The 13,183-nt window shown below is 40.2% G+C and overlaps 1 protein-coding gene across 1 annotated transcript in view; it reads left to right on the top strand.

Moving 5' to 3' along the window:
* The window catches only part of YTHDC2 (YTH domain containing 2), a gene marked incomplete at its 3' end in the record, with an annotated part of 36,173 nt that overhangs the window by 2,252 nt on the left and 20,738 nt on the right, over positions 1-13,183 (top strand). The window contains exons 2-8 of the mRNA XM_015418648.1: positions 1,014-1,104; positions 2,400-2,596; positions 3,521-3,720; positions 7,020-7,186; positions 8,081-8,183; positions 10,381-10,537; positions 13,023-13,130. Of these exons, the coding sequence (XP_015274134.1) occupies positions 1,014-1,104; positions 2,400-2,596; positions 3,521-3,720; positions 7,020-7,186; positions 8,081-8,183; positions 10,381-10,537; positions 13,023-13,130 (1,023 nt within the window). The remainder of the gene's footprint in view (positions 1-1,013; positions 1,105-2,399; positions 2,597-3,520; positions 3,721-7,019; positions 7,187-8,080; positions 8,184-10,380; positions 10,538-13,022; positions 13,131-13,183) is intronic.

A 13,183-nucleotide genomic window follows, 5' to 3' on the forward strand; every position in this document is an offset into this window, starting at 1 on the left:
ATTTTATTGTAAGGTGCCATGAGAACTATGCTATGAGATAGTATAGAGGGTTATAAATAATGGCATGCTGTCTTGCTGCTCCATTGGGCATTCAAGGCAGCACAAAATATAAAGTAAGAACATAACACAACAACATGAATTGAAGACAGGAGTTAAAAGCAAAATTTAAAACAGCTGTAGTGTGTCATAATATAAAAATAAAGTAGGCTCTAGAAATGATGGTGGAGTGGGAACTACTGAATGCTTGAACAGAAAGAATTGACTTCATCTGTCATGTAAAAATTATAAGGATGGTTCACGGAAACATCTCATAGGAAAAGTTCTATAACTGCAGTGGAGCTATAGAAAAGACCCCCTCCTGGTATATACTTAACTAATGCCTGAAGGTGACAATACCTGGAGAATGTCCTCAATCATTTAACCTGACAAATTAATCCTTATTGGAGAAGATGATTCTATATAATATTTAGCATTTTAAAATTAAAATAACATCATAGCTACTAATCTCTTTTGTACTAGGCTCCTGTAATTTGCCTCTGGTGTTATGGAGGGGTCACGTTACCCATGGATAAATGGTATTGAGTTGGGCTTCAGCACTGGCAAAGATGGCCTTGTTTGGTGAACAAGTGGGTGACTGTGTGTGTTCCGTGCTGCTCCTTCCATCAGCTCCATTCTCTCGTCTTCGTCACCAGAGGATATAAATTACTGCTTAAATGACAATTTCTTTCAGTGGTGTTTCTGCAGTTTTGTGGAGCACGCATGTGGGGCACCACCAAGCAGAAACTTTTCAGCAGTCCTCCCCGAGAGACTGGATTGTAACTTCTGAAGTGGCCCTAAGTTGATGACAAACAAGGTATTTTGTGTCCCTGTCCTGAGTGAAATGAGTTGTTCTGAAGACTTCCCATGTCTTGCTGGTTGCTTTTCAAATATATTAATAAACACAATTGTCTTTAAGCAGGGTGAAGTCTGAAATGTAGTAACTGGTTGTTTCTTACTATGTTTTCTTGTTCTAGAAATGGAATTTCCTTCATCTTTAACCAGTACTGAAAGAGCTTTTATTCACCGTTTAAGTCAGTCTCTTGGTCTGATTTCTAAAAGCAAGGGGTAAGTTGGTATATTAAATAACATCCTCAAATGTAAATGGAAGTAATGTGTGACTCAGAAGTAATGTTTCTGGTACTGAAATGTACTGGAATATTATTAATTATGTCCTGAGGAATGACATCTGCTACTATTTTAAACTAATAACTTACAGGGGTCTACAAGTTTGGATCACATCCCCTGACTAGAATCTGTACCCATTGCAGCAATAACTGACAACATGCGTTTAAAGCCATTTAGGGACCAGTGGCAAAAATAGCTGCTATAGTGTATACAGCTTGTGTAGCTTTGCCTTTTCAGGCTTTCAAGAGAACACCTTTTAGAGTAATAAAATATTTAATTCTTCTGTTGAAGAAAGTCTGATATTTTATTAGCTTATTTTATTTTTGGAAGTTGGACCAGAGGTTGAAGCAACTTTTGGATGGGTAAATTTGAAGTACTTCGGCCTAGAATTCCTTTTTTAGTTGTATTTTTGTGTGATAGCTGTTATTCGGATAGGCTTGCAGATGTTTCTTATTCTGTTTTCCATTCTCTGTGTACAAATTACAGGAGGAAGTACACCTCGGTGTTTTCATTTTTTTAAAAAAAGATCCTTCATGGCTACATGTCTAGGATACAGAGACTCCACAATGCTAGACTTATTCTAGCATAGATATTTAATAACCAGTCCTTTTGCTTAAATAAGTCTTGTGTGTAACCCATCCTCCATTCATTGTGATTTGATGCACTACTGAAAAATAAGAATTAAAATCCAATGAAACGTTCATTGAAACTGACAATTAAAACCTAAGAACAAAGTTTGGGTCCAGTGGCACCTTTAAGACCAACAAAGTTTTATTCAAGATATAAGTATTCATGCGCATGCACACTTCAGAAGCTTATACCGTGAATAAAAGGTTATAACTTGAATAAACTTTTGTTGGTCTTAAAGGTGCCACTGGACTCAAACTTTATTCTGCTACTTTAGACCATCACAGCTACCCACCTGATTCTGCCTTCAATTAAAACCTAAGATACTGAAAACTAAGAGAGATTAATTTTTTTCATGATCTTATGTAAACAAAGAATTTAAACCTAAAATGTAAAATGTGGGAGGCTGGATATATGACAAGTAAAACAGTTTTATCTGAGACTTTGTGGACTGTATCAGTATTAAACACATTAATATGTCAGTAAAAATTTTTATGTACCCAGGCACCCCTACCATATCTGTGAGACAACTATGGTAGTTGAAGAGTAGAGCTTCTGATAAATCTGTTTTTTCCTTGTGCCAAATACAAAATGACTCAATTTTTCAGGAAAGGAGCAAACAGATATCTAACTGTGAAGAAAAAAGATGGATCAGAGTTGGCACACACAATGATGACATGTAATTTGATCCCTACCACAAAACATGCTATTAGAAGCCTCGTACAGCGATTTCCTGTTACCAATAAAGAGCGCACGGAGCTTCTGCCAAAGACAGAAAGAGGAAACGTATTTGCTGTTGAAGCTGGTATGTATATTCTGATAAACTTGTTAGTGAATTAATGGAGAAGGATGTTAACATACAAAAATAATGTCTGGTATGCGTTATTTATTTATTTATTTACTTCATTTATACTCTATCTTTCTCTCCAATGGGGACTCAAAGCAGCTTACATTGTTCTCAATTTTACCTTACTTAGAACGCTGTTTTTAATGTACATACGACCTCACTGTTGTAATTCCATAGTTTATATGTATAAATATGATGGTTGCTGTACCTGTGGCGTGCATGCTTTCCTGTTTGAGGATGCTGGAAAAGCCTTGAATATTTGGCAGTGCTTTGCTGGCATTTCATTGTTAGGTGGTATTTTCATGTAGGACTAACAGCTGTTGTCCTGCAAGCTGAATATTCTGTTCATCTGGATAAACATAAATATGCAAAATCATAATTTAGCTTTTCAGATAAAATGAAAACATTGTGGCATTCATTTTAAAAATACTTCTCAGATGGTCTCACAACACTTTCCAGACCAAAGCTCCAAGCCTGTGTCATGCTAGTTTTCTGGTAGTGTTATAATCATATGACTAGTCACAGCAGTTTGACTAAAGTTGCATGGCTACTAAGCTGCATAGTATTTTAAGCCCTGGTTTTGTTGTATACAGTGGCAGAAGGCTATAAGTGTAGCATAGTTACTTGTGCATCAAGCCCTTCAAAAAAAAATTCTGGATGTTCTAGAGGCTGAGCAGTTCTTATTAATTCTATCCCTCCTTACAAAAAGACTTCCCTGTTTCTTCATAGAGACTGGATTTTGTGTTGCTACTGCTACTTTAGGTGTGTGTGTGCGTGTGTACTTAACTGTGTTGGTCAGCAATATTTAGTTTTATGTAACTAAAGAATCAGAAGCACATTAGTACCTAATCTGATGCAGTCATTACTTTTGTTTTTCCCTAGAAAATAGAGAAATGAGCAAAACAAGTGGCAGACTCAACAACGGCATCCCTCAAATCCCAGTTAAGAGGGGAGAATCGGAATTTGATTCCTTTCGACAATCTCTGCCAGTTTATGAAAAGCAGGATGATATTGTTAGAATTATTAAAGAAAATAAGGTTATCTTGATAGTGGGGGAAACTGGATCAGGTAAAACTACTCAGGTATGTAACATGCTTATCCAAATTACGCATAGAAATATTTTATAATTTGAAAATATAAACACTAGGGATGGGCACAAACTTCGCCATGAACCTAATTTCATCACAAACATGACCAGTTCGTAGTTCGTGAGGCCTCAGTTTGTGAGATTGCATTGCCCACGAACTGCCATGTTTTTTACGGAGGTTTGTTAGGTTCATGGCAGCAGTTCGTGAGCCAGACATGCTGGTGTTGATTAATTAATTGTCAAAGCAGCAGGGGGGACTTGGCATCACCAGCTGCCCTTGCTGTACCTGTCCATCGACTTGGTTTTCCAGCTTGCTGCCCCCCCCGCATTAGACTTCCCCCCCCTTTTGTAGAGGGGCATCCCAAGGAAGTCCACTGGAGTTAGATGCCTCTGACTTGCAGGGGGTCTATTCAAATTGGCACACTTCTGAACCAGTGTTCCATCTAAGCTCAGTTAGTGTGAGCTAGCTCACAGTTTTTTAGCCTCTGGTTCACACATTTTTGTCTTCGCTCAGCTAATATATGCAGTAGGCAAATTGCTCGCTCACAACTTTAATGTCAGTAGCTCATAAAGTAGAATTTCTGCTCACAAGACTCCACAGCTGGAGCATTGTTCTGAACCTATGGCTGCTGTGATTTCCCCAGAGAGCACTTTCCTGGGACTACCTACTTTTGGGGGGCTGCTACTTGGCCCCCCCAAGCCAATCTGTACACAACTTTGAGGACAGGTAGAGGGGCTTTCTAGGGAAGTCCTCTGCGAGTTTGATGTTTCTAGCTTGCAGGGGGGCCATTTGACACACTCCTGACCTATGGCTGTGATTTCCGCAGAGAGCATTTTCCTGGGGGCTCCTGCTTTGGGGGGCTGTAACTCAGCCCCCCTAAATCCAATCTTCACCAAACCTGGAGGGCAGGTAGAGGAGAGTCAGCTGGAGACCTGCTGCAAGTTTGGTAACTCTAGCCCTTGGGGGGCACTCTACCACATCACAAACCTCATGAACCCTTTCGTTAAATGGGAAGGTTTGTGATTTGTGAGAACCCATGAACCGGACAAAACTCCATTTTCCTGATTTGCGCCCATCCCTAATAAACATATTTATAGATATGTAATAGAATTAAATTCTTAAATATAATTTAGCTTTGTGTTCTCATAGTAATGGAGGTTATTTTTAAATGAAGTTGTTCATAGATCTTAACATTCTGCTTCAGTGGGGGTAAGTCATCCTCCTCTGAGCTACGCCTCCTGCACATTCCAAGGCAGGGTTTATGCAAATTAATCTGATTCCTAAGAGGACCAGTAGGAGGTGGATCTTCCCGAGTTAGAAAGCCTTGTGTGCTCCAGGCAAGACTTGCTTAGCCAGCTCCATCTTGTAGCCCCCCCCCCAAACAGTGAGAGGACCTAGTTTATTGGGGCCCTTGGGGCTTGCTTCTTCCAGCCATTAACTATGCCAAAGGCAGTTAAAAAACCTTCAACTGCCTCAGCAGCCTTAAAGCTTCTTGCAGTGGCAACCAAGAGCAAAAAGGCCAAAGCCACTTTAAGGGCTGGTTCTGTGCTGCTCACCTCTCCAGAACCATGCCAAGCCATTGTTGCTCCAGGCACGTGGTTGTGACAGTTGGTTAGGATTGCCTGATGATGGCCCAGGCCCAGCAGCAGTCAGGACTTCAGTTTTGACCATACGGTCTTCCAGTGTTCAGACAGGCCTCTCTGTATCTTGCTTACTGTAGCTAAAAATTCTCCTTCCTTCCTGGCTCTGTTATGGAGGGCTTAAAAGTTCCCTTGGTCGATGCCCCGGTGGATGCTCTGCATTCTAAGGCTGTGTTATCTCAGGATGGAGATAATGCCTTAAAAGACCCCACAGACAGAAAAAAATGAAGTAAGCCTGAAGAAGTTACATGAGGCTTCCCCCCTAGCTCTTAGAACTTCTGTAGTTCTCTCTTAATTTCTGCAGAGCTGCTGTAATATGGGTGGGTGATCTTCTGTAAAACCTAAACCCAGACCCCCCTCACCCACAAAATGTTATTGCTGAAGATCAAAAGAGTAGTGGAGTTCATGGTGCCTGAGCTCAGGCAGCCAACATTGTTATTCACTGCATCTGTGAGTTTGACATTGGAAAGTTGATCTCCTTTCCAAGTCTAATTTCTTGAAAAGCTGGCTACTGTAATTTGGGAAGTGGATACTTTTATTGTAATATAATAAGCTTAAATTTGTATCCTACTTTTTAGTTATAAATTCCTAAAAGGGGCTTTTACCCCTTTAAAAATCATAAAAATTAAGTCTTCTCTACACCATATTCTGAATATATTAGTCCCTGTTGCTTAATGAATGTTTAGCAACTCTTCCCAGGGCAGGGAGGTTTTATTTTGCTGAGAGATAAGCAGAAAGGAGCCAGGTACTGCTCTGCTTCTGAAGGTAGAGTGGAAGTTGCCTGGGTGGTGGGCTCTCTAGCTCCTCCTCCATGGATGAGAGGTCTTTAAAATTCTGTGGGCTGAGCACCTTAAAAAAACCTTTAGTGGTTATTGTGTCTTGTGTGGTGACCTCCATCTACACCTATATTAACTTCATGCTTCATTAACTTCACTGAGCTTGTACAAATTAACTCATACAGTAAGGACACAATGCCCACCAATCAGTGAGAAGGTTTAAATGGCTGTCGGGCTGACTGGCCAGCTTAAATATCGTGGCCCATGGCACCCTCCCCTTTTTTTGACCCCATTGGGATATGCAATAGGGAGTAAGTATTGTAGTCATTATGTATCCTGTGAGATGTGCATTTTTGCCTAAACCGTTTTAACTGTTGACTTTTACTGCACTTGTGCCCTAATTGTTTTAACTTCTTGTATTTTTATCGCACTTTTGTGCCTGTGTAAGCCGCCCTGAGCCCGTGTGCGGGGAGGGCGGGGTATAAATGAAATAAAATAAATAAATATGTGGCAATGCTTGAGTGTTAGGTTTGGTTCACTTCTATTTCAGCAGCTTCCACAGCTGACTGAAGATTGTTTTAGAAATTCGGCAGTTAGTTTGGTGGGAAATATGCACAAGGGAAAACAGCATGATAAATCCAGATGTTTGTGGACTTTTGGATTCCTACAGAACAAATGTGTTGGACTTTGTCTGGAATTTCTCAACAGTAAACACTGAATGTCAGCAGTTAGACCCGCTCCCCAAACATAGTATTACTTTATGTCTGTCTTACTGTGGGTGATAGTAAAGGACGCATGTTAGTAAAACATCCCTCTGGTGTTTTTCTTGATGTGATTATTTCACTTTATAAAATTAACACACAATCTATGTATTTAGATTCCTCAATTCTTACTGGATGATTGTTACAAAAATGGAATACCATGTCGAATATTTTGCACTCAGCCAAGACGTTTAGCAGCAATTGCTGTGGCAGAAAGGGTTGCTGCCGAAAGAAGAGAAAAGATTGGGCAGACGATTGGCTATCAGATCCGATTGGAAAGCAGGTCTAGCAAGTATTCTTTGTATATTTTGAAAGAAATTTAGAAGCTTTTAAAAAGAAAATTGAAGTAAGAGTCTAATACTTATTATTATGAGTCTTGCAAATTAACTTGGGGAGGGTAGTTGCCTATTTCCATTGCCACTCCTTGCTTTGTATACTGCACTTTCCTCCATTGGGCAACATTTCTCTTTCTTCCGAAGGATAGCAATGAGTTATTGCTGTTTTGCTTGGCACAGACCAGTGTCAATAGTGACTGCTTCTCATCTCACAAGCAGCTTCTTTGATGTTGCCTCTGGTTTCTGGAGGCTATGAGCTCTTTTGCTTTCTTCCTATGGTAGAGAGACTTTCAGTTCAGGGGATGCCATGAGAGCAGCATTCTAAAAGCCACATGCAGGGACTTAACTTTCCCAGCCTTAGATTTCATAGATGTGAGGTTGAAAACAAGGAGATTTCAGGAAGAAATCTTCTAACATGCCTGCTGGCTGTTTTCAAAAAGTATCCACCTTTTTGTTTTAAAGAGTAGGCCTACGTTTTGAGGGCAGTGATCAGTGCTCTAGGTAGCATGAGCAAAACAGAACAGAATGCAGCTTACATAATGTAGTGGTATTGTTTCTGCTACCTAAACTCAAAAAGCTCTTCAAGGATACAAGGAAGAATGGGGTTGCGTGGGAGCAGTTCTTACCACACGTGACCAGGCAAGTGGCTGGTCAGCACTTTGTGCACTTAGTAATGTTACACAAGGATACTAATGTTGTAATAAGAATGTAGATATTTTCAATGAGTTCTTTTACACTAAATATTTTTACATTATAAAGCTCTTAAGAATTTCCATGTTCTAAATTGTAGCAAAATAAAATAAAATTCCCCTCTGGAATCACCTTTTTTCATTAAAAAACAGGGTTTCTCCAAAGACTCTGTTGACCTTTTGTACTAATGGTGTATTGCTTCGAACACTAATGGCTGGAGATAGTGCCCTGTCAACTGTAACACATGTTATTGTGGTAAGTTGCTCTAATTACTTGTTGTGAAAATAATATTCAAGTACTTAATTTTTTGTGGGTTCTGTTGAACTGTTAAAATGAAAGCTAGTGATCAGATGGTCATCGATGAACGTGAGCCACTTCACTCAGTTGATTTTGTTCTAACTGAAGGAATGTCTGGAATAACTATAATGAGAACCTACAGTTTGTGTAGAAACAAATGGTTTGTTTATTTCTCATATTTGTGTCCCACCCAATCCCGCGAGTGGACTCAGAGCGGTCACATCATATTTCAACAGTTACAATAAAGTTTAAAAACACAATATAAGCATTTAAAATCAGTGGTTATAGCTACTGGTGAAAGTTCTGACGCATTAATGCAGATGAAAATGGCTGGTTACCGATGAATGGATGGCCAGTAGGTGGAAGACAGCAACCTCAGGGAGGCCCTGTGTAGACGCCCACTGCCTCAACCAAAAGCCTGGCGGAACAGCTCTGTCTTGCAGGCCCTGCAGAACTGTAAGGGGTGGGGGGCGGGCTTGATTTAAACATCTGTCTCATTTTGACATTTGTAAGAGGTTGCTGTAGTAATTTTTATTTTGGTTTTCAGCTAAATTCGAGCTTATTATACAGTCATAAATTGCCCCCTAGCACTCTTCTGCAAACAGAGAAAAATCTCAAGCAAAAGATTAAGGGGAAATTATTTCTGCCCATTTTCCCTTTGAGCACAGCACCCCACGTCCTGTGCTGTTCTCGATGGTTCCCTGGAATAGTTTTCCAGAGATTAAGTGCTGGTTCCACTGGAAAATGGAAGGTGGCAGAAATATTTCTGCCAATTCAGTCTGTTTGCAAAATGACTGGTTCTGATCCAATATGCTTTTTCTTCAGATAGTAGTATCAAAAGTAAGAGTGTTTCAGTTGTGTTAACTGACAAATATATCTACAAAGATATTTAAAATTTATTTTTGCGTTTTTGTGCATATCCTTAACATTTCTGTTTGTAAGAGGAAGGTTGTGCAATGACTTGATTCAGATGAATGTTTCTAAGTAAGCATGATCACTGTATAGACAAGTGGGCAATCCACGAAGGCTTTAGGGGAGTGGAACATCTCATCTTCCCTGTTGGTTCCTGTAACACCCACAGTGATAAGCAGTGGCTTTATTTATTTATTAAATTTATATCTCACCCTTCCCAAATGGGCTCAGGGCAGGTAACAACAAAGTGCATAAACAATTAACAATGAAGTACATAAACAATTTTAAAACCAATAATATAATTAATTCTTAAAACAGCTAAAGCCCTCCCACAGTTAAAAGATGGTGCATTAAGTGTAAACAGCCCCCCCCATACTAGCTGGGCGAGGGGGCGCATATAGATGTTGAATAGCATTGATGAGAGGAGCGCCCCTTGCGGCACAGCACATTCAAGTGGGTACCGCTTGGAGACCCTCTCACCAAGTGCCACCCTCTGTCCCCGACCATGAAGAAAGGAGGAAAACCATTGTAAGGCAGTCCCCCTAACTCCTGTGTTGGTGAGGCGGTGGGTCAAGAGGTTGTAATCGACCATGTTGAATGCTGCTGTCAGATCCAAGAGCAACAGAAGCGCTGACTCACCCTGATCTTGCTGTCTTTGGAGGTCATCTGTGGGGGCACCCAATGCCATCTGCATCCCATGCTTGGGGCAGAGAGTATGCATGGTGTACTGGGTAGGGAGGCTTGTAGCTGCAAAGGTGTCCTGTGTACTACCTGTTCCTGGTGGTGATAGGAGCTGAGATTGGAGTAGAAAGTGTGCCAGACACACTTCCTTCTCCAGCCCCCCCATTAGTGGCTGGCAGTTGCTGGGGGTAGTGATGCTTGGTAAAGAAAGCACTTTGGCATATTTTCTTATCCAAGCCATCTGTGATCATATTGTTGTTGAGGCATTGTAGAGTCTCTGAACTTCTTTGTGTTTTGGAGTATTTAAACTTATTTTTGTAAGCTTTGAGATTTTTCTGTAAACTTGGGCTCCCTCCAAGCTTGTAGAAACCTCTTACCTTTCTGTACTTTTGTGATCCATACTAAGGCTAATATTGCCTGTATGGTAGCAAATCATGTATGATTGATGTTTGCAAAGTAAATAAAATTATAACCAAGAAATGCCTAATTTTATAACAGTGGGTTGCATGGTATGATGTGTCAGAATGTTGTTAAAGAGCATGTTTGCTTGTTTTTGTTGCAGGATGAAGTCCATGAAAGGGATCGGTTCAGTGACTTCTTACTTACCAAGTTAAGAGATACATTACAAAAACATTCAACTTTGAAATTAATACTTTCCAGTGCTGCCCTAGATGTGAACCTCTTTGTCAGATATTTTGGAGGATGTCCAGTGATATATAGTAAGTTTAAACATTAGAAGGAGCTTAGCTACTAAATTCATTTTTAAGATATATTCCTCAACTTAAATTTAGAACAAGCCAAATCCTGGTAACAAATGACTGAAATGTAAGAATTTGTTCACAAGAATATGTGGCAAAGATGCAATGAATTAAAATTGTGTTCTGATTCATCTGTTCTTTAAATGAATCATTTCTATTGATCCTGCAATGTAGACTTTTTAATAGTGTAATATTTTATCTTAATGATTTTAATTTTAATTCAATAATCTTCATTCCTAAAGGAAGGCAGAGTTCCAAAGAGATATTTTAGCATCTCTTAAGACTGCATGTGTCCAGCATGACTTTTCTGATTAAAATGCATACCACCATAAACAGCTGTTTTATCACTTTGCTATGGAATGGTGAACTGCTGATTCTGAACGCACACTAATCCAAAGCCCCCCATATATCTGGAATTAACAGTGTAGCTCTTTAGATAGTGGCTTAAATACTTAAACATGAAATCTGTAGAATTGCCAGTGGTACTTTACTTATTTTTTATAGTGCTTCCCTCCCTCTGCAAGAAAACATTGTGATTGTTAAATCTTACCTCTGGTGCTTGTATGTTTTTAATGGCTGTTGTTACCTATTGATAACTGTTTTGTATGAGTTTTAATATTGTAAGTAGTCTTGAGTACATTATTTAAGTACAAAGGTGGCCTGTCATATCAAATTTTCAACATGGCACCAGCTGTGGATCTTTAAATGTGGAGATTGGGGCCATGTATAGTGAAAGAAGATTTGCAGAATTTTTTTTTTTAAATGGATGGGACTGCTAAATTCTCCCAAACAGAGGAACACAAACAACATAAAGGTACTGTGAGCAGTGGGCAGCCAAGCAGGGCAGCAGGGGGGGGCGACAGATGAGCAAGTGGGGTGCTGCTTCCACTGGGGTTCTCCCTCCTTTGCAAGTTTCTAGTGGGACCCTGTGGTGGCACTGCTGGAGGGAGTATGAGTATGAGTTCAGGCTGCCACCATGTATGCCAGGTTGGTGGTGCTTTGGAGTGCTGGGGGAGCACAGATGGAGCTCCCTCTCACCAGCTACCTTGTGAATCAGGCAGGCGGTGGCACTGCAAGCAGGCCAGACTGGTGAGCCAGGGAGGATGGAATGCCTCCTGCAAGTCTCATGGGTCCCCCACCTGTAAATATTCTAATAAATAAATGAAAAGGCAGTTTGGCATGCATTGTATGCATTAGCAATTCAGAGTAAAAGGTTCACTGAGCTTCTGGAAGTCCCTAAATGTCACATGCCTAAGGGAGATCAGTGAACTAAGGCCGTTATTACTAGTATTCTCTTCTCTTATCCTTTGGTACTGATGTTGAAATTTGCTTCCGTCACTGCCAGGGTTTTTTGCAGTGTTCCCTTCCCCCTGCAGAAAATGAACAAAATGAAACACAAACAAACAAAAAGCCCCATTGAATCTTGGGCACCTTTTTTGTCTTAATGAAACTCGGCATTGATTCAGAGACTCACAGAGCCAGTGCGGTGTAGTGGTTAAGAGTGGTAGACTCTAATTTGGAGAACTGGGTTTGATTCCCTACTTCACATGCAGCTGACTGGGTTCACTCAGAGCTCTCTCAGCCCAACCTACCTCACAAGGTGTCTGTTGTGGGGAGAAGAAGGGAAGGAGATTGTAAGCTGCTCTGAGACTCCTTCGGGTAGTGAAAAGCAGGGTATAAAAAGATCAGCTGCTGCTTCTGCTGCTCCTGCTGCTTCCACTATATATATAGTGAGATCCACATGCAGCTAAATTGTGGTGATATCTGCTACTGAGTTCACAGCTTCTATGTTTTCAGAAAGACAAAGACTTGAAAGTGTTGTGGATGTAGAGTTGTTCATTAATTGACCTTGCGTCAATTGTTTGTATCCCAGTTTGCTGCGTACAGCTCATGGATGCATACTAAAGAACAATGAGAAGAGTTTACCCATGAGGACGACTTTGCCAAAAAGCCCAAATACAGAGCCAGTGCAGTGTAGTGGTTAAAAGTGGTAGACATGAGGACGACTTTGCCAAAAAGCCCACAACCAAAATACAAACAGTAGTCAGGGATTTTCTAATCTTGAGCCCAGTTACCTAGCATCTTCAATTAACCTGAAAGGCGAAGGATAGAGCATTCAGCTGGTGTTTTAGTTTGCATGTGCTTCCTGGATATTTACATAACACTCCTGTAATAGCAAGAGAGCCTTCTGTTTAATGGCTTGGCTGTGGTTGATCTCGGAGTAGTGTCTTCAAGCAGTTTCTGAGCCTTTAACCTCTAATGGGGAACATTGGCTGCTTTATAAGATAGGATGGCAGGGTGGTACTAGAACAAAGTACAGAATTTCAATGAAGTTGTTTAGTGTTCTCATTTCTGTTTTATCAACTAGCGAGTTTATTGTAACTTTAAATACAATATTGATCATTTAAGTAACTCATGAACGATTTATGTGGTTTTATGTTTTCAGTACCAGGAAGACCATTTGAAGTTAAAGAGATGTTTTTGGAAGACATATTAAGAAGTACAGGCTATACAAATAAAGAGATGATAAAATACAAAAAGGAAAAACTTCGAGGTTTGTTTCTGTATATGCAGGTGCTGAGTGGAAAGTGTTTTGTTGATGTTTAA

Source organism: Gekko japonicus, unplaced genomic scaffold (genome assembly GCF_001447785.1).
Source record: "Gekko japonicus isolate JY-2015 unplaced genomic scaffold, Gekko_japonicus_V1.1 scaffold541, whole genome shotgun sequence".
In the NCBI taxonomy this organism is placed as follows: Eukaryota; Metazoa; Chordata; class Lepidosauria; order Squamata; family Gekkonidae; genus Gekko; species Gekko japonicus.